The sequence below is a fragment of the Rhineura floridana genome, chromosome 6 (genome assembly GCF_030035675.1).
Source record: "Rhineura floridana isolate rRhiFlo1 chromosome 6, rRhiFlo1.hap2, whole genome shotgun sequence".
NCBI lineage: Eukaryota > Metazoa > Chordata > Lepidosauria > Squamata > Rhineuridae > Rhineura > Rhineura floridana.
In genome coordinates, this window is record NC_084485.1 from 91,868,475 (window position 1) to 91,888,884 (window position 20,410).

The 20,410-nt window shown below is 41.4% G+C and overlaps 1 protein-coding gene across 2 annotated transcripts in view; it reads right to left on the reverse strand.

Annotated features, from left to right (window-relative positions):
* Nucleotides 1-20,410, reverse strand: part of TUT4 (terminal uridylyl transferase 4) — a 50,422-nt gene that overhangs the window by 13,775 nt on the left and 16,237 nt on the right. For both annotated transcript variants that reach the window (XM_061632994.1, XM_061632993.1), the window contains exons 7-20: nt 20,170-20,221; nt 19,911-19,980; nt 19,283-19,409; nt 17,833-17,952; nt 17,347-17,568; nt 17,054-17,228; nt 14,827-15,554; nt 10,831-10,981; nt 10,238-10,324; nt 9,493-9,596; nt 9,294-9,351; nt 9,094-9,197; nt 8,246-8,335; nt 7,340-7,453 (exon numbers count right to left, since the gene is read on the reverse strand). In XM_061632994.1, the coding sequence (XP_061488978.1) occupies nt 7,340-7,453; nt 8,246-8,335; nt 9,094-9,197; nt 9,294-9,351; nt 9,493-9,596; nt 10,238-10,324; nt 10,831-10,981; nt 14,827-15,554; nt 17,054-17,228; nt 17,347-17,568; nt 17,833-17,952; nt 19,283-19,409; nt 19,911-19,980; nt 20,170-20,221 (2,202 nt within the window). The remainder of the gene's footprint in view (nt 1-7,339; nt 7,454-8,245; nt 8,336-9,093; nt 9,198-9,293; nt 9,352-9,492; nt 9,597-10,237; nt 10,325-10,830; nt 10,982-14,826; nt 15,555-17,053; nt 17,229-17,346; nt 17,569-17,832; nt 17,953-19,282; nt 19,410-19,910; nt 19,981-20,169; nt 20,222-20,410) is intronic.

Genomic DNA, 20,410 nt, shown 5'->3' on the forward strand with positions numbered 1-20,410 from the left:
ATGTCACTTAAAATGTTACTAGGGCCCAAGTTAGTCTACTTACATATCATTAACAGATAATTTTGAAAACGAGATGCTGGAGCACATGCCTTCCAGAAAATCATACTCTTTGACATGGAATGCAGATTGTTATTGGGGGGGAGGGGAAGACCAATTATGATTACAATGCTTGGCAATGAGAACTATGTAATCTATATATGTTCAAAAGGAGACTTGCACTAAACATATTTTTGACACCTCGGACACCTTACATTGGTTAAAATAATAAGCTAAAATCAATAGCTCACAATTTGTAGCTTAAAACATCAAAATAAAGAGTATTATCTGCATTACCTTGCTTTTAATTCAATCTGAAAACGTACATATTTTTATTGACTTAAGGCAGCTTACAGGTTACAAAGTTTCCCACATAAAATCACTTCTGTGTTGCAATAACTATGCTACCCCATGCACAGCATAAAATACAATGATTGCACATACATACTTTTCATTGCACATGTGCAAAGTAAAACACCCTCCATGTGCAGTCATCATGCATGATGATTTTAAAGTAAAATCAAGGAGACCATTAATTCCTACTCAGATAGGCTTTCAGCACTGAAATTCTGTGTTACTCTAAAATGGACCATTGGTCTCACCTGAAGGGTGATTTTCATATGAGGACGGACATCACTGCGGGTATTGGTTCCACCTATCATGCGAAGGCAAGAATGTTTTTTGAAGTCAAGACTAGGGGCGTCAAGCTCCTCCCACTCTCCAGTTCATTCGCAGCGCGTCTATAGAAAAAAAATCTAAATACAAGAACAGGGCCAACAGGCCTGCCAACAGGAAAATAACATGCATAATAACATGACTCAACATAGCGATATGACAGAACCAGCAGTCTTGACTTCACTAGTAACTTTAAATACAATAGCGTAACAGTAATATATAACATCTTAGTAAAATATCTATACATCCTCCAACTGGGAGGGTCGTGATGTCCGTCCTCATATGAAAATCACCCTTCAGGTGAGACCAATGGTCCATTTTCCATATGAGGCCGGCCATCACTGCGGGATGTACCAAAGCAGCCCATAATAGGGAGGGACCACCCACATGCTAATCGACATTAAGAACCTGTTGCAACACTCGTCTGCCAAAAGAGGCATCGGCAGAGGCATAACGATCTATTTTATAATGCCTTATAAACGAGTGTGGAGTAGACCAAACAGCAGCCCTGCAAATATCAGCAACAGGAGCATTAGTAGCAAAAGCAGCTGAAGTGGCAGCTGACCTAGTAGAATGAGCTGTTATACTAGCTGGAACTGACAACTTAAGGGACTCATATGCTAAGGTAATACATCCCTTAACCAACGGGATAAGGTAGAATTGGTTACTTTATGCCCCATAGACCTTGGATGAAAGGATACAAACAGAGACTCCGTTCATCGAATCTCCTGGGTCCTAGACAGGTAGGTCTTGAGAGCCCTCCGAACATACAACGAATGCCAAGCCTTCTCTAGAGGATGAGTGGGGTTCGGGCAAAACGAAGGGAGTACAATGTCCTGATTGCAATGGAAAACTGAATTGACCTTGGGACGGAAGGAAGGATCAGTTTTCAGCACAACAAAGTCCTTGTGAAAGACACAGAGATGGCGGGCAGCAGACAATGCACACAGTTCCGAGACCCGTCTGGCAGAAGTGATGGCGACCAAGAACAAGACCTTGAAGGACAGTAGACGTAAAGACACAGTCCTAAGGGGTTCAAACGGAGGGCGTTGTAAAGCTTGAAGAAGCTTTGACAGACTCCATGAGGGAAAATGGTGAACTACGGCCAGTGAACGTAAAGCAGTGCCTCTGAGGAAGCGTTTAATGAACAGATGTGAGGAAATAGGGGCACCAGTGGATGACACTGAGAGAATGGATGACAGAGTGGACGCATGTCGATGTAGAGTGTTGGGTCTGAGTCCCATCAGAAAGCCACTATGGAGATATTGCAGCACCTGATGCATAGTGGCCTGGGATGGATCGCAGTGGTGAGACTGGCACCACTTGGAGAAAGCCACCCAAGTATGTTGATAAATACGGGTGGTAGATGGTCATCTCGAGGCTAAAATAATATCAATAACCGCGTCAGACAGGCCAGCCGACCTCAAATGTCCCCGTTCAAACACCACGCTGTTAGATTGAGCCAAGTGGGGTCCTGATGCCATACCGGACCCTGGGATAGAAGATCTGGCCTGACTGGAAGAGTCCAAGGATCCATCACCGACATTGCAAGAAGATCTGAGAACCACGGTTGGCGTGGCCAATATGGTGCTATCAGAACCAAGTGTGCCCTCTCGCTCCGCGCCTTCCGCAAGGTTTTGGCTAACAGTGGTATTGGAGGGAAGGCGTACAAAAGACCCTCTGGCCATGGTATTGACAGAGCATCCACTGCTTCCGCTGTTGTGTCCAGGTATCGAGCAAAGTACCTGGGAAGCTGGTAATTGCGACTGGAAGCAAACAGGTCAATTGAAAAGACGCCGAACTGACACTGGAGATGATGGAAAATGGTTGGATGAAGTTTCCATTCGCCCAGAAAGACCTGTTGTCTGCTGAGCCAGTCTGCTGTCACATTCCAAATCCCTCTGAGATGCTCTGCTTTTAGGGACTGAAGATGTTGTTCTGCCCAGACGAAGATGATGGAAACTAGGTCCTGCAGAGGACGGGACCTGGTGCCCACGTCTGTTCAAATGTGACTTTACACACGTGTTGTCCGTTCGAATGAGGACATGGTCCAAAGGGAACAGAGACTGAAAATGAAGTAGAGCTAAGTGGACCGCCTTGAGCTCCAGCCAATTGATGCTCTGAGCCTGCTCTGCTGTGGACCAGACCCCCTGAACGTACTCGGAGTTTCAGTGTGCTCCCCAGCCCATGAGACTGGCATCTGTGGTGACAACAATCCTGCGTGGTTCTCTGAACGGAGTGCCCCTGGAGAGATGTTGGACCCTCATCTACCAGCGGAATGAAAGGCGCAGTGCGGGGCTCAGATGAACTGTGCGATGATTGGAGTTGGCAATGTCCTGTTGAAAAGGCAACAAAGCCCACTGAAGGTGGCGAGAGTGGGCTCGAGCCCATGGCACAATATGGATGGTAGAGATGAACATTCCGAGCGCCCTGGCTAGAAGCATGACGTCTGCGGTTGTTTGTTGCATCAAGGACCCCGCGATGTTTGTGATGGCAGTTATGCGATCTGGAGACAGAAACACCATCGCCTGCAGGGTGTCCAACATTGCCCCTAGATGAAGTAGGCATTGGGTCGGTTGAAGATGGCTTTTGTCGAAGTTGACAAGCCAGCCGTAGGCCTGCAAAACATTGAGGGTGAGCGTTAAGTGACGATGAGCCAGCTCCTCAGAGCTCACCCGTATTAAAATATTGTCCAGATATGGGTAGAGATGGACCCCTTGAATCCGGAGGTAAGCCACTAAGGTGAGGAGTACTTTGGTAAAAACTCATGGAGCAGAGGAGAGGCCGAAAGGCATCGCTCTATATTGAAAGTGCTGGGGGCCAAAAGCAAACCGAAGGAATTTTCTGTGGGCTATGCAAATGGGGACATGGAGATAAGCTTCCTTTAGGTCGATAGAAACCAGGAAGTCTCCTTCTTGCAGGCTTTCAGTAATGGAGTGGAGGGATTCCATTTTGAACCTGTGGTATGTTACAAAACAGTTGACGAACTTGAGGTCCAATACCGCCCTCCATGACAAATCTCGTTTGCGCACAGCAAACAGGAGGGAGTACACCCCTTCCGACCTCTCTGTTGTCGGGACTGGCTCTATCGCCGCTATGTCCAAGAAGTGATGTATAGCTGTCTGCATGATGCTGTGCCTGGCTGGTGCCCTGGGACAAGGGGATGGATGGAATTTGTCTGGTGGGGTCGCCCAAAACTCTATTGCATAGCCAGAACAAAAAAGGTCCCTGATCCAGGCGACCTTAGTCAGACGCAGCCACTGGTCTCCAAACATAAGTAGTCTGCCACCAACAGGAAGTGCATTAGTACTGTTTGCGCTGGCGAGACCCTCCCCTATATGAGGATGATGAAGTACCTCTGCGCCCTTGGTACTGACCTCTGCCCTGGATACGTCGGTTCCAGGTTCCCCTGAAGGCGTTGGAGTCATAGGATCAGAAATCGCGGCCTCGTCCTCCTGGCCGCGTTCCTCGAAAGGGCTGGTTAGTGCGAAAGGAGGGAAATCGCCTAAAAGGTCTATGATCGACGTGCTTGACAGTGGCCAAAACCAGTTTGTGAGCGTCTTTAGGATCAACCAGCACTGCCTTTAGAGCTTCCTCGCCGAAAAGTAAAGATCCAGAGTAAGGAGCCCTAGAAAGATTCACTCTGGCCGTAGAGTCAGCTTGCCAGTGGCGAAGCCAGAGGGTCCGTCGAGCAACTATCTGAGCCGTCATGGCTCGTGCCCCCAGTTGAGTAGCATCCAAAGTGGCATCAGCTACAAACGCCGCTGTCTTGCGCAACTTTATCAGTGACCTTCTGAGAGAGACAGGATCAGGGTTAGGGTCCTCTAGAAGATCATCCAGCCACATCATTGCTGCTCTGGAGAAGACGGAAGCTGATGCGGAGGCACACATGGAGAAAGCAGTGGCCTCATGATTTTTGCGGAGAGCGAAATCCAATCTTCTCTCAGTAGCATCCTTTAGTTGGGATTCTCCTTCCCTAGGCAAAAGAGATCGTGAAACTAGGCTAGCGATCGGTTCGTCTATGCCGGGGACGGCTAGCTTGGTGGCAAAGTCAGGAGCTAGGGAGTAAAGTTTGTCAGCCAGGTTCTTGAAGCGGCGCGTTTGGAATGGATGAGACCATTCTTCGGTGGCCAGTTTGGCAATGGGATCCGGCACTGGGATGTAGTGCTCAGTTGGTGCAGGGGATTTGAGAACCCTGGCCCCTTTAATAGCTGGAGCGGTAGTTGTTGGAGGCGCAGCTTGGAGACCAAGGACGTTAACTACCCTGCGCGCTAGAGGCTGATAATCGGAGGCATTAAACAAGCGATACGATGTATCCTCCTCATGTTCCGAATAGTCACTCCAGTCATCTCCTTCAGGGTGATCAGCAAAGGTTGACTCCTCCCCATACGAGGCTTCATCGATACATCTGCCTCTAGCTACGTCCAAGGGATTTGGGGAGCAGGAAGGGTTTGCCTCGTGACACACACATTGGTCCATAGTGCGTTGAGGTATGGCGGGAACTTGTGGTGGGGACTGCATTTGAGTGAAATATGACAGCATGCCCTGAAGTTGTGAGAGAAAATCATGGGACAGCTGCAGTCCCGTTGAAGCCGATGTTTGTGCCTGAGTAGGTGGCTCCGTGGGTTGAGCCGGAGGATAAGCCCTGGGCGGCAACATGGAAGGAGGCTGGCTAAGTGTTAGCTGAGTAGGAAAACCAGCAAAGTCCTCCTCGTCAGAGGAAGCAGTGGGGGAATGAAATATATCCGTTAGCTGTTCCTGAGCTTCTGTGGTGGGGGTCGGCCCAGAGGCATAGCGTGGATGCTTGGGTTTGCTGTGGCTGGAAAGATGTTTAGTCTTAGCCAGTGCTTTGGCATGCTTAGTCTTAGTTGCCTTAGATGGTTGTGGCTTGGCTGTCTGAGACATGTCTGGCTGTTCCGCCATCTTATATTCACTATGGATGCAGTACACGGCCACAGCGGGGGCAGAATGTAGAGACCCGAACAGGCACAGTACACGACCACAGAGGGGGTAGAATGCACTGGCAGATGGCTAAGTACACGGCCACAGAGGGGGCAGAATGCACTATGGGATCAGCGTCAATATAATGCAGACTAGATTTCAGGCTTGGTACACGGCCACAGAGGGGGCAGAATGTACAGTATAGACTTCAGGCTTGGTACACGGCCACAGAGGGGGCAGAATGTACGATTCAACAACTTGTGCACAGCATCACAGTCTTAGCACATGGCCACAGATGGGGCAGAATGTACAGGTCAACAAGTTGTGCACCTAGCGCCAGAGCCAGCAAGGTTCAAAAGTCTAAAGCACAGTCACAGCGATAATGAGGCAGCCACCGAAGTACAGGTGCTAGCTGTCAGCTAGTTGTCAGAAGCCGCAGCAGTAGTCATGTGATAGAGGAGTCCAAAGAGCTAAGGAGTCCTATCTTACACGTACGTACAGGGAGCCCTTGTCAGCTAAGCCCCCTTTATTCAGTATAGACGGGAAAGGGAGACAGACAAAATGGCGCCCGCAAAAAAGAGTGGGAAAACAATGCAATCAAAAATGGCGGCTACGGAGAAGGAGCAACGGCAGGCACTGAGGGGCAGCAAAAATGGACTGCCAGTAACGGCCGCCGAAGCGTGCTACAGCTGCGAGGGAGAGAATCGCGGCTGTAAAAGCCAGGCAGGTGAGACTCAGGAGGGGAGGCAGAACGGCCGGGGAAGGACCGTAGCAGCTGAGAGAGAGTAGGGAAACAAGCCAAAGCCGCTAACAGAGAGACCGTCGTGGCGCGCTTTAAGCTGCGACGGCAAGTCAGTAGTCAGAGCAGTTCAGGGGAAAGGAGATCTGCAGCCACAGTCTCCCGGCTGAAAAGGAACCACAATGAGAAAAGCCGCGGCCATACGAGGCAGGCGGCAACCCAGATGGCCAGGCACTAAAACAAAGAGCGCTGCAAGGGCTGGCTCCTTTGAGACAGGCAGGGAGCTGCCACCGCAAGCTCCCGCCTGGGGAGAACGAAAGAATCGCAGCCGCGGTCTCTAGCAGAGCCGTGGGCGAAAACCTGGGTAAATGAAATTGACCCAGACAAGGGAGAGCGCGGGGAGCTGCAGCCGCAAGCTCCCGCCTGAGAAAAACAAAAGAACCACAGCCGTGGTCTTTAACAGGGTCTTTGGGCTAGAACCTGGGAAAATTAAATTGGATTCACCAGAAATACGAAAAAGACAGTGTTAAACACGAGACAGAGGGAAGGAAGGAACGTGGGAGACACACACACAGCCAACCTCCACACCCTGTCAGACAAATACAGCAACGAAACACACAGAGACTTAGCTAAAACTACGCTATCTGTATATCAATCTTGTTCGTACGAAGGCAAGAATGAACTGGAGAGTGGGAGGGGCTTGACGCCCCTAGTCTTGACTTCAAAAAACATTCTTGCCTTCGCACGATAGGTGGAACAAATACCCGCAGTGATGGCCGGCCTCATATGGAAAATAGAGTCCACAGAGCAGCTGGGAAGACACACAGTTGTGACTTCAATAACTCTTCAGAAAGGGCCAGATCCAACACTGGTCTCACATGCAAAATGAACTAAGAAGAAACAGAATTCTCAAAACTGTCTTCCATGGCGCCTTTTGCTGAAACTTGCCTCTTGAAGAACTGGGATCACTGGTGGTGTTCTCTGTTGTAGGAAATATAACACCATAAGGATATAGGCATATGAAGACAGACTTCCTCTGGATGCATCTCCAATATCGCAGCGCTGGTGAGATAAATGCTTGTTATACTCAAAGTGTAACAAGATATTTAGGTCCAACAAATATGACAATTAAGAAAGAAAAAGTATTCTGTGATGCTGCTGCTGCCATATCTGACAATATTTTCAGCCTCTGGCATGCACTAAAACATAAGTCAAATGCACACAAGGATACTATGACTGGAAGCCCTCATTGGTAGGAATACACGAGACAAGGGCCAAGATCCAATGAACTGGCCAACTCTTTCCACATGCCCCTGATGAATATGGACTTGGGTTCTTAACCAGCAGTTCCCGTGTTACATGGGAAACCACTTTTGAAACTGACAGGAGTTCAAAAGTGATATATACTGTAGAACAAATGCCTTACCTTAAAAAAAAATCCTACTAGGGATTAAAGTAGCACTTTGGGTCCTGGAAACTATATATTTCATTCTGATTAATGGAGCACTAAAAAGTATACCTAGCTCTAAAGACAAAATATAAACTCACATTCCAATATTGCAGCTTAAGACTTCTATCAAACATATATACCAACCACCAACAAAAACTATGAAAACCTAATTCTGTATGATATGATTCTTCACTGATATGATTAAATATATTGCCAGTAGCTTTAGGAGCAATATCAAAGACATTGCTTGAAATCAGAAATTTCACAGGTTTCCAAGAACTGAACATAACAGCATAATTGTTCTGAGTACTATTTTAAAAATGCACTTGAATTAACATCAACTGTTCGAAACTGTGATTACTGAGCACACGACACATATGTTAACGTCACACATTTATATGTACCTTCGCAAAAACTTTCATTGTGTATCCCAAGTATTGCACTCTTGAATCAATGGCTGCATATGTTGCAAGCATTCTTGTGTTGTGCTGTGCCTAGAAAACAAGCCAAGGGTTTTGGCTGTGGTTCAGCAAGCTACAATTGCAGTCCAATCACATGAAATGTTACACAGTATTCAACGTACGTCTGCTTTCTCACAAAATTTCAGGTGGGTCACAAGCATAATCAAAAGCAAATTCAGAGGATGATGTACATATAATATCATGATGAGACAACTTATCATGCAGCACAATTGTAAACATGTTTACTCTAAAGTTAGTCCCATTGAGTTAAATGGAATTTATTAGCAGGTAGAAGAGCATAAAATTACAGACTAAGTCCCTTTAAGACAGGGGTGGCCAACCTGCAGCCCACTGTATGTTGTTGAAATACAACTCCCATCAGTCCCAGCTAGCATGGGTTGTAGTTCAACAACGTTTGGAGGACCAAAGTTTTCCCACACCTGGTTTATGATAAAGATTCCTGTTAAGATTTGAAAACCATTCACACTTTCTTTCACTAAATGGAACCATCTGTTCAAACTAAATCATGTACAGCAAAGATACTTTGAAGGATTTATGTTCCCTCCCTTAAGGAAACTTTCATCAGCTTCCAAGCAATGTGTTGGATCCCAACAATTGTGAAAAGGGTACTGCTTATAGCATGTGGCTTTCAAGCCTCATCTTCTCCACTGCAGTGCTCTGTGTCCCCTGAAAAACAGATCTTAAGGAGTTTAAAGAATCAGCATATGCAGGTGAGCTTTTCACCAAACTTTTGGAACAGTACTCCGACTTTTACTGAAACTGATACTTGCCAGTGTGTTGTATAAGCTGATATCCCCTTCTAGGCCACTTCGTCTGTGCTCAAATTTTACTATAGGCACTTTGGCTGTTGTTATAGGCAGGATGTTTCTTAAACCTGAGAAGGTAACGTTTCAGCATGTAAAATATGCCCTCTAACTAAAGAATACACATAAATGCAAATATTATGCAACACACAGCTCCATATACATACCTGGATGCTTCTTAAGAACCTTTGCCAAACTTTCAATAATTTCCTTACAATTTAGTTTCTAGGAGAAAGAAATAAAAAGCCCAGGTTACCTATATCGTTTTATAAAGAATTCAGAGAAACCAAGTATTTTGAACATACATATGAGATTATAATAATCTTCCTTCAACTACACAAAATGTATTTCAAAAAAAAGTCCTACCTCTGCATTTTCATGACCTTCTAGTGTCATGCAAATATCCAGGTCGCTGTCACGGAATCCAAATCCATTCTTTGAAGAACCAAATAGGCATAGCCTGGCCTTGTCTGATCAAAAGAAAGAGGATTTGTATATTCAGACTTGCTCAAAATAGAAGGAGGATTGACATTATATTTCATCACACTTCACAGACAAAATAAGCAATTTAATTAATATTATTGCAGATCCAGTATAACCACCAACTTCACCCCAACATACTCAGGTTTTATCACTTTTGATCAAATAAATACATTAAAAATGTAAGAAAAGCATGTCTCTGCCTGAATGTGTTATTAATATACAAACCACAATTCCTATTTTAATATTATTAACCAAAATGTTTCTCAGTTCTCTTCATTTCTCAATTTATACCACCTCTCCTGGCACTTAAGGGATTTACAAGAAAACATTGGATGGTATGAAATGCTGATCCTACTCAGAGTAGACCCACTGAAGTTAAATAGACATGACTAACTTAGGTTCATTAATTTTCGTGGGTTTACTCTGAATACAACTTAATTGAATATGACCCATTATGTACATTAATATTAAAACCAATGTCTTGCGTTATTATTACAACAATACTTTTAAAGCATCAAGACAGGTTGGTAATAAATAGATAAAATTAGAAAAGAATCAGCTAGACAACTGCAAAATTGGATGCTTTCATTTATTAGAACAAGTCCACTTTAAGTTTCCTGTTACATACCATTATATTCTTTTCGAATAAATCTTTCCAAACTTGCCAAAATCTGCTCTCGATTTTGTTGCTCTGAGAAAGGAGGCGACAATTCATCTAAACAAATAAAAACTTAATTGAGCCATTCTGCAACATCTAAAGGTCAGATTTAAATATCTTCAAACATTTCTTTCACTGAATATTTTACTGATCCCCGTAATTCACTAGATTCGTCTGGTGATGGCATTTTACATTTAGGATGCAACTGTGTCATCTTAAATATCAGACAAAACCCCTGAAAGAAGAAGAGAAACAAATTTCTGTGTTGGAGCTGCAAATCTGGCCATTACTGTTACCAAAGATACCTTGATTACTAAAGCTACATCCCTTGACACTTTGGCTACCTATTATTTCAAACCCACTCCAAAGTCCAAAACATCCTGGTGACTGTACTGTGAACTAGAACATAGGCATATACTCTACTGCCAATACTATAAAAATAGCTCCTTTCCACTCATGTAAGCAGGGGAAATCCCAGATTAATGTGGTTAGAGTTCAGTTCTGTATTATTAAATATTGAAGTTGAACTCGCCACCAGATCAAAACAGCAAAACTGTACTTACCAAAACACCTTTTACATACTAGATCAAGTATTTCTCTAAATCTACTTGTCATTGGTGGTAGTGGTTTTAGATCAATTTTCTTAAAATCCTCTGGGCAGTCATTTTTGGAATGGCCGTCCCTTTTGCAGATACTGCATACTATAGTTGGAGGCTATGGCAGAAACAAAACAAAAATGCTTTACTTTGAAATTGTTTAAACAGGCTGTGTTATTTTTTCCTTAAAGATAGTTGATGTGTTCCAATGGGAAAAATAGAAGATGCAAGCCGCAGTTCAGCTCACTGGGCAGTTCGAAAGAAACTACTTATCTTTTCAAGCCTGCTTTACATGCTGGAAATGGAAAAGATCACAAATGGTTCACACAACATGCGGCAGCTATACATAGGAAGCTGTAATTAGTCCTGGGTCCCCTGCCTTGTCCAAATTCAATTATCAAAACTGCTCAATATTTGCTACCTCTGTACTCAAACAGCACAATCCCCTAGCACAATAAACTGGAGGGGAGTCAGAAGAATGGAGAAAACACACATTTGGGTTTGAGGGCAAAATGAAGAACTGACATAGCATCTTGAGTTTTAGCCCTTACTACATAACAGCTTACAAAACCACAGGAACTCTACATAGCCTCTGAATAGTGGCCAAATCCAGATATGGATTTACACATTGCAGAGACAGAGAGGACACACATATGACAGAGACTGAAAGAAAAGAAAGATCCCTATAATGTAGCAGTCTCAGGAATCACAATGCAATACATTTCTGTGTGCAACTAAACAGAGATAAACAAAAGCCAGAAGTGGCGGTTGTGATAGCCGGTGTGATAAATAACAAACAATAACAAATTTGCTGCCAAGAAAATAAATACAAGTCTTAGCAAGTTTTGGGCCTTGCATGCAGCTGGAATAATTTTGTTGGCAGTAGAGAAAAGAATGCTCGAGTACAGACATTCTGAAATGGAACTTTGCTTGTATGCTTCTTCAATATATTTATCCATAATCTATTTGTCCAGACATGCTTGTTCTCCTTATATGCCATTCAAAGACCCCTGTAGTGGGCTCTGAATTCTATAATCACATTTTTTAAGTTAGCAAAAACTATTATACTTTTCATTCTTTATTACCTAAAAAAATGTCTGTTGTTGCAATTTACAGACTGACCATCAGGCTGGAAAAATTCCAAGCACCTACCTACCTACAGTAGGGCCCCGCTTATACGGCGGGTTCCGTTCCGGACCCCCGCCGTAAAGCAGAAAACGCCATAAAGCGGAACCCCATTGACTTTAATGGGCCGCGTCGCACGAAAATGATGCGAAAACAGCGCAAAACGTCGCAAAAAAGAAAAAATAGCTTTTAAATTAAAAACGAAAGCTGCCGCATCAGCGGAATGCCTTAAAGTGGAACGCTGTAAAGCTGGGCCCTACTGTACCTATTTATTTATTACATTTATATACTGCCCCATAGCCAAAGCTCTCTGGGCCGTTTACAGCAATTAAAACAATACAAACAAATATACAAATTTAAAAACACAAAAAAATTTAAAAACACAATTAAAAAAAATTAAAAAACACATGCTAAAATGCCTGGGATATTTATTTATTTATTAATTAGCCCAAGTCCTAAAAATCCAATGGTATAATATACAGCATTTAACAGTCTGGTGCCTCAGAATGTGGTACTGGATGCTAAAGGATACTGAATGCTTTTCCATCCCTTCCGCCTGCCCATAAAAGGCACTCTGAGGGTTGAGGGACTCTGTAATGGCATAGGCTGTGGTGAGAGGAGCCATTGCATAAGCAGAACTGTCTTCTGCTTATGCAAGAGCATGTTTGGATCCAACCTACTCTAAATATTTTTCCAACCTGAAAACTACCCAAGGAAACAACAGAAGCCTTTTCTAAGGTTATAAGAACTAGGTTTTTACAAATTTAGCATGCCTGACCACTGTTAACATATAATTTGTAGTGTAACTGCATACCTTCATAACTGAAAAATGTAAATGGACTGCCTTCATGTCGATTTCTACTTATGGCGACCCTATGAATAGGATTTTCATGGTAAGTGGTATTCAGAGGTGGTTTACCATTACCTTCCTCTGAGGCTGAGAGGTAGTGACTGGCCCAAGGTCACCCAGTGAGCTTCATGGCTGTGTGGGGATTCCAACCCTGGTCTCCCAGGTCGTAGTCCAACACTCTAACCACTACACCACACTGGCTCTCACCTTCATAACTACAAGTTGAAAATCCCCCTTTTCCTTTAATACATGTCTAAAATCTGGACAAAGTGAAAGTCTTTCTAAAACAGAAAACTTTTTGATAAACCTAATAGAATCCTTGTAGCAAACATGTTTTTCCCCCAGAAATCTGGATAACTCAAAATATCTTTAAACCATAGGAACAAGAAATAGGTATCCTACAAAAATAAAGATATTTTGCAAGAGTTTTATGCCCAAGCTCTAGTTGTTCAACATGTTCTATTATCCTTGGCTATCCCGTATTTTGACATGCTAACAAAAGACAGTTGAAAGGTTTGCATACTAAAATAACAATAAGTGTTCAGAAGGGTATTATTGGAGCATGAAAATGTAGAGAGTAAAATTCAATTAATGAAAATGCAATAAAAATTGCAAGACTAGATAATGTCAATAACAGATACCATGTATTCCCACTAAACATTTTCAGTGATGATCATCATAAATCTATCACCTACACTTACAAAGGAAGGTCAGAATTTGCAGTGGCCCAGCAGTGTGGATATGCTGGAATCTGAGAAATGTGTAAGAGCCAAAGTGGAGTGCCAAATCAATACTGTGATACAAAGTCAAAGTCTGCATATGGTGACAGTATCATCTGCTTTTTTGCTGTAATGCCTTCATTTTTGTTAGTGCCTACAGAGTGAACTTATTCATTATAAATGCTGATGGAATATATTATACAGTGGCTTCAATCCAGAGTTCCTGTGAGTGGAACTTCAGTTAAAGAGCACTCCAGCTGGAGCTATGAGAGACCCCATTTTTGCCAAATCCTCTTTCCCTCCACAGGCCCCTGAAAATCTGCTCCAGTTGATGGACTCTCTAGAACAGTGTGGGAGGTGACACGTGAGACTGTAGAGGGAAATTCATGAACGCCTCCCACATTCCTCCAGTGGAAATCTCCAATGAATTGCAGTCCCTTCCACAAACTTTACTCTAGATCCAACTTAATAAAATTACTACATAGATCTTATATCAGCTTCGTAGATTTAGCTAAATAACTATCTGGACCTAAAAGCTGCCATAATACAAGAAGGTTTTATCTCCTGTGCTGGGTTTGTTTTTGTTTTTTCCTGGTTCAGAAAAAAAAGTGCACATTAAAGTGAGATTAGACTCAACCTTTTCAACAAGTTTCTGCTTTAGAGGTAAGCCAGAGGCATTCACCACAGCACTCTTATGTTTCTCTTGCTACAGAAAAAGAAAACACAGTGAATCCATGAAGCACTCTGCCATGAACTCTGCCACCCTCCCCAAACATTTGACTTCTGGAAGAATCTTGGAAAGTAGTATTCAGCCCATAAGACCAATGCTTTAGTGGCCTGTTACTATCCTGATGGAAAGAACTGATGTCTCATGAATCTTGTGCAAGACAGATTCATTTGTTCTATCTTGAGTCCTCACCATTCTTTGGCACTACTGTAGTGAAGGTTAGTAAACAAGGAACAATGTGACACTGTCATAAATGTCAAGAGGGAATATCTAAACTTTTTGGACCAAATAGATGGGAACCCTGGGTTTAGCAGATTCATCCCATTGAGCCTTGAGAATGTTAGAGAAAAATTGAGATGAAGGCACTATTGTCACATGGCTAAGGGAATACCATAGCAAGTATCTGGGGCTTAATTCTGATCAAGGCATCAGTTGGAGCAGTCTGTCGACAAAAACAACATACCATGCATTTCTTTAACAAGGATCTTAAAAATAGGAGAAAGATTTCAAAACAGAAATGTTAAGTTACGAATTTGTTTTACCTTTCCAGAAGTCAAAATAAATTTATCAAATACATAATGCATATCTTCTGTGGTGATGTCATCTTTAGTGTCTTGAATTTCTGCTACTGCTTTGCAGTTGTGCGAGGTAGCTGCTGTGCTAGTGCCTGAGCACCTACTCTTCTGTGGATGCTCCATTACTGAACTCAGCTGACTTTCAGTATCAGATAATTCACTAACAGAATCTGCATCAAGGGACCTACAATCACTAAAAATGCAATGGTGGCTTTGCTCCTTTTCATTTGAAGGTTCTTGATCATTCTTTGCTTTAGGCGATTTTTGTTCTAATTCACAGCATTTATTAGTAATAAGGGATATAGTTTCCTTTTCATCTTGAGAGCTTGTGTTTTCAGTTTCTGTTTTTTTTACCAGTAAGCTTTCCAAGTCCCCAGTACATCTCCTGGATGTAGGTTCCATTTCACCACATTCATTAAACTCAGACTCTTGTACATTAGATGCATGGCCTGCGTTCTGCTTCTCTGTAATGTTGGCCTGCTGCGGAAGGCAACAGTTGGCTACAGGTTCTCCAGTTTTTTTGCTACCAATTTTTCCCTTTTCCTTCTTCTTGATATCCAGTTTGGATTTACTCCCATCTTTAGTCTGTGGACACGCAAAATATTTATATGCTGTCCTGAACCTCTCCAGGATATACTCAAATACCATCTGGCTGTTCAGGCTCCGTGCAACATTTCTTTTTAGTGCAAAAGGATCTACAAAAAGACAAACCAGTAATAAGTTTGTTGTTGCTTTTCAGTTAGGACCTTCAAGTATGATATCGCTATACTGCAACATTTTAAGCAATTAATCACTTAGACTCCTACATCTTAAGAGTAACTGATGGCAACATTTTGATTCAACTAAAAAATGGTGTCCCCCAATTAATAGGCAGGAAAAAATAATTATTCTTACTACAAGAATTTAAAAAAACTGCAGTGGGAAACTGTCAACTTAAAAAAGGTATTCCCTCATATATGAGTTAGAATGCCTCTTAAAAGATGGTTCCAGCTGGACACATGCCTGAAACTAAAAACAAAGGAAATACCCCCTTTAAATCTATTTTTCCTTTCATATTTATTGATATGTTTTTTCTCATATTTATTTACTTGTAGTATTTATATCCTACCCTTCACCACGGGTTGCAAACCTTCAAACTTAATTAATTTCAAACTTAATAATTAATTAAATCTGAAGAAAACTAATGTGATTTCTTTAATCTGGTCACAGCCCTAATCTTACATTATGTAAATACTATACTATTACCCATAAATCTTATGCAAAGGAACAACTTCTTTTGAATCTTACTGTTCTAATTACAAAGTTGAATATTTATGCTCCGATTCATATGTAACACTAAGCCAAACCATGGCTAAGAATGAACAAGTGAGTGTGCAGATACTCAAAGGAAAAATCATGGCCACTTCACTCCTCCCCAGGTCCTGCTGCCGTTGGGGCTAACCCATGGCTTGGCTTAGCTTTATGTCCAAACCTGGGTTTGTAGTTTATCTCCCCCAGACAAACCACAAGCCCAGGTTTGAAAACAATTCTAAGCCAAACCATGGAGCTCTAGGTGGTATGGCAGCAGCAGGACTGAATGAAGAGCAAAGCAGACTGAGGAAGGTGCAAATTAGAGATTTTTCCTCCAAGTACACACACTTTCGCTCACTTACCCTTATACATGGTTTGGCTTAGCGTTACATATGAATGTAACCAATCAGTACAACTGCTCAGCAATGGATATTTCTCCTTACTGATCTGCTGTTTCATGTTTGTCTTGTCCATCTGCCTGGAAAGCACTGCAGTAAATGAAGTTAACACATTGCTAATGTTGGGCAAACCTTACAGCTACATCCACAGCAATATTCTGGCATAAGTATGAAAAAAATGGAATGGCATATCTCCTGCCTCAATGGAATTACTGCTTATAGATCAAAACCAGCAGCTTGAGTCCATTAATCCTCTAGAAATACATTCAATTCAATTACATAAATATTTGAATACAAGTTCAAAGTAAACTTTTTAAATTAATCTTTTCAAATAATTATGGGCAGATGAGTATCAGTCAACAAGGTCAAGTATGTGATGAATATATGAAGAAAATCTTATTTTCCACATTTGTGGCTAATGTAGCATAAAACAATGTCTTATCAACAAAAGGTTAGATAAGTAAGGCAAGAGTTTCCACAGTCTTATTACAAATGCAATGCCCCACCTTCAATGGCTATTCGCCTTTTAGGCCAGGTTTTGTTCTCTCTTGTTAAAAGTTCTTGTACCCGTATGCTGATAACATATTCTTCCAAAGCAAATTCCAGTGTATAGAACTTCAACAATTCTAACCACAGTTGTCCCAGAGATATCTGGTGTGGTGTTTCCAATGCTAATGGAGACTGAAAGAAGCAGAAAAGGGTAACTTAAATTTCTGATTCTTTGGCCGTTAAATTTTGTCATTTCAAGAAGAGAGTCAAGAAAGAAAACAGCAATTTCCATTCAAAGAAAATCCCTTACCTTGCCATTTTTATCCTTTGGATTATTTTGGGTGTCTGTTTCTAAGGTTGCTGCATTCTTGTTACCACCTCGGTGCTGTTCACCTTTAGCTTTGCCTTCCACACCACTCAAATTTTTCCCTGCTCCGTTGTTTGATGGTTTGTATTCCCACACTACAAAATTTTCATCTTCTATGCCTTTCAGATGGTAGTCATCAGCTTTTTTAGAATCAAAGCCTTCAATCTAAACAAAGCAAAAGAAAACAAAGGTCTTTTCAAGAACAAGAACAAATGCTAAACACATAAAGACGTTCAGACATATAAGCATTTATTTCATGCCATATATTATGTTTAGATATACACTCCCAATGGTGATACAAAAGCTAATTTAGGATACACCCTGTGAAATTTTTGACTTCCTTATTTGGGTCCACAGAACTAGTCATGCGTTTCTTTGAATCCAGGCCCTTATACTTTTCTTGAAAATTGTTTTATTTTTTAAACTTACCCGATTGCCTAAATATGATGGCAGTATACGTGGTTCTCTTTGTTGAAGGAAAAATATGACCATTAAGGCAAAAGAATATGAGGGTATCCCACCTTCTGCCTGACAGTCAATATGGCACAACTACAAAAAGGGAGAAAAGAGGCCTTAATCCTGTGAAATACATACATACATTAGAAAGCGATACATAATAGATCTCGCAAACCTTGAGTTTAACCAGCATTTTCCAGATATAGGATAAAGGCCTACATAACAAGGTCTGAAGGCAAATAATGCTGAAGCTAAGCAGGTCTGAATCTGGTCAGTGCCTGGATAGGAGGCCCCCTGGAATCCTATGTACTCTATCTTAAGTTCCAAAATGAATGAAAGGCAGAATATAAATGTAGTAAAATAAAACAAACAGTTGCCCATTATCTATAAAACCAATCTGACAGAGATTACCAAAGTATGTCAAATTAAACAGTGGCAATTTTAAATATCATTAATCACACTTTAACTCAACCAATTGACCTGGAAGACATCCAAACATTTGGCTACTGAAAATGTTGGATAAGTGAGATTGCCATTTACAAATATGGAAGACACCCATTAAATTCACATATTCATAATATTCAGTTAAAACAGACATCAGAGCAGATATTATATAACATACATGTGCAGTCATCAACATACACACATATTTACATGGCCAGATTATGTGTGACATTCTTAAGACTATAAGCAACAGGATGGAAAAAATAGATGATATCCAGTATTAGACATATTCAGAGTCAGTCCACTGATTTCAGTGGGTCTACCCTGAGTTAAGTTGGATATTATGCTGTTATTATGCTTTATGTTGCCTCTAGCCATGAACTGTACTGCTTCATTATTTTATCATTTGTATCTTCCCTCAATTCAGTATTGTTGCTTAAGAAACTCTAGGTCATCTTTTGTACCTTTGGTATGTTAATTTCCCTCTTACTATACTGTCTGTTGTATCTGTAGAATTAAACTGACTCATTTGCATAGAAAAGTGATGTAACACAAGGGGTCAGGATTCAAAGATTCCTGTATGTAGAATGCACAACAAATGTTTCCGGAGTTCCATTTCCAGCTGCAGCCCCTTACACTGCTCTGAAATCTCCTTTTAAAAGATTCTATGGAGCATCTTTTAGGGAGCACAAAGAACTTCAGTGGAAAGAGTACACCAGAGAAATCCCCAAGCACATCCAGAAGCCTCAAAGTGCGCATGGAAGCTCTGTACTCAGCCCTTTGGATTTCATCCAAATATTCTGTTCTTTCTGATTCAGAAAAAGAGATTATCGTTCTCAGAGAAATATATAATTAAAGAGACTATTCTTAACACTACTTAAAATTACAACAGGTTAACATTTAAAAGTGCTGCAAAAATTGATTGCGTTTACATGTGAAGTACATGTTCAAGGAATAAATGTTTATTTTAAAAACTTACTCTGGCCCAGTAACGAAAAGCCAACACCAAAGGAACAAGGACTGGCTCCAGTTTGCCGAGCGCAGCTAGCAGATCAGTTGTAAGGCAGGCCACATCATTTCCCGCACTTACTTTGCAAGTTAAACCACTGACATTGAAATAAATTTAAGAAAAGCTGTTAAGTTAAATCTCTGTCTTCCGGTGAATGAAATCGTTTTTTTTAAAAAAACAACCACAACATGCAATTCTCAGCATATATATGTAGTATGCATTGGTTTCTTTCCACATGCAGATTTCTTACCCCAGATATTGAAATCTATTTGTTACTTTGGGTACAATCTAGCTAAAACATTATGCATTTTAAGTCCCAATGATTTCAACAGAAGGGTTTAAAATGCTCAATACTCTCACTGAAATCATTGGGACTTAAAATGCACTTAATACTTTGGCTGAATTGTGCTCTTTGTGGTTTCTGAGATATTTGTAAAACATTCCTACTACCTGGTAAATTGAGGAAATAGTTCTAGAGCTAGTTCCAAAGAGAAGAACTGCATTCTATCCTTTGCAATCAAATATGGATTGTAAAATACTAAACATAAGAGAATATCTTGTCAATGATTCTTTTAACACAACACAAAAGTACACAAACCTCTTAACATCTTTACAAAAAACAACAGGAACTTTGGCATGGAAATCTGATTCCACATCAGAGTAAGAAGCTGTGGGAGGAAAAAACAGAAGAGTGTTTAAAGAAATAGAAGAGTCTTCCGTATGGATTCGAATTCATATGGGTAAAGATTCAAATTCATATGGGTAAAGTGGAATTGAACTGTGTCAGACCAATTTGTGTCCCAGCATCAGCCAGAACATAAGAAAGTTAGAAATAAAGAATAAGAAAGCAAACTTACTGCTGTTTTTTAAAATATCAAGCACCTGTATCAGTACATCTGGATGATTCATCTAAAATAATGAACAAGAAGATTATTTTATCCACATTTTGATTCTATTAAAGTGAGTAAATCAAGTATATGTTTAATAGTCATTGGTATGCTCTAGCTCTTTGTTTATTTGCACAACAAGCAGAGTATAGGGTCCTCCACATGTACAAACAAGCCCCAGAAAGCCGGATGTGCTTGCTCCTGGAACCCA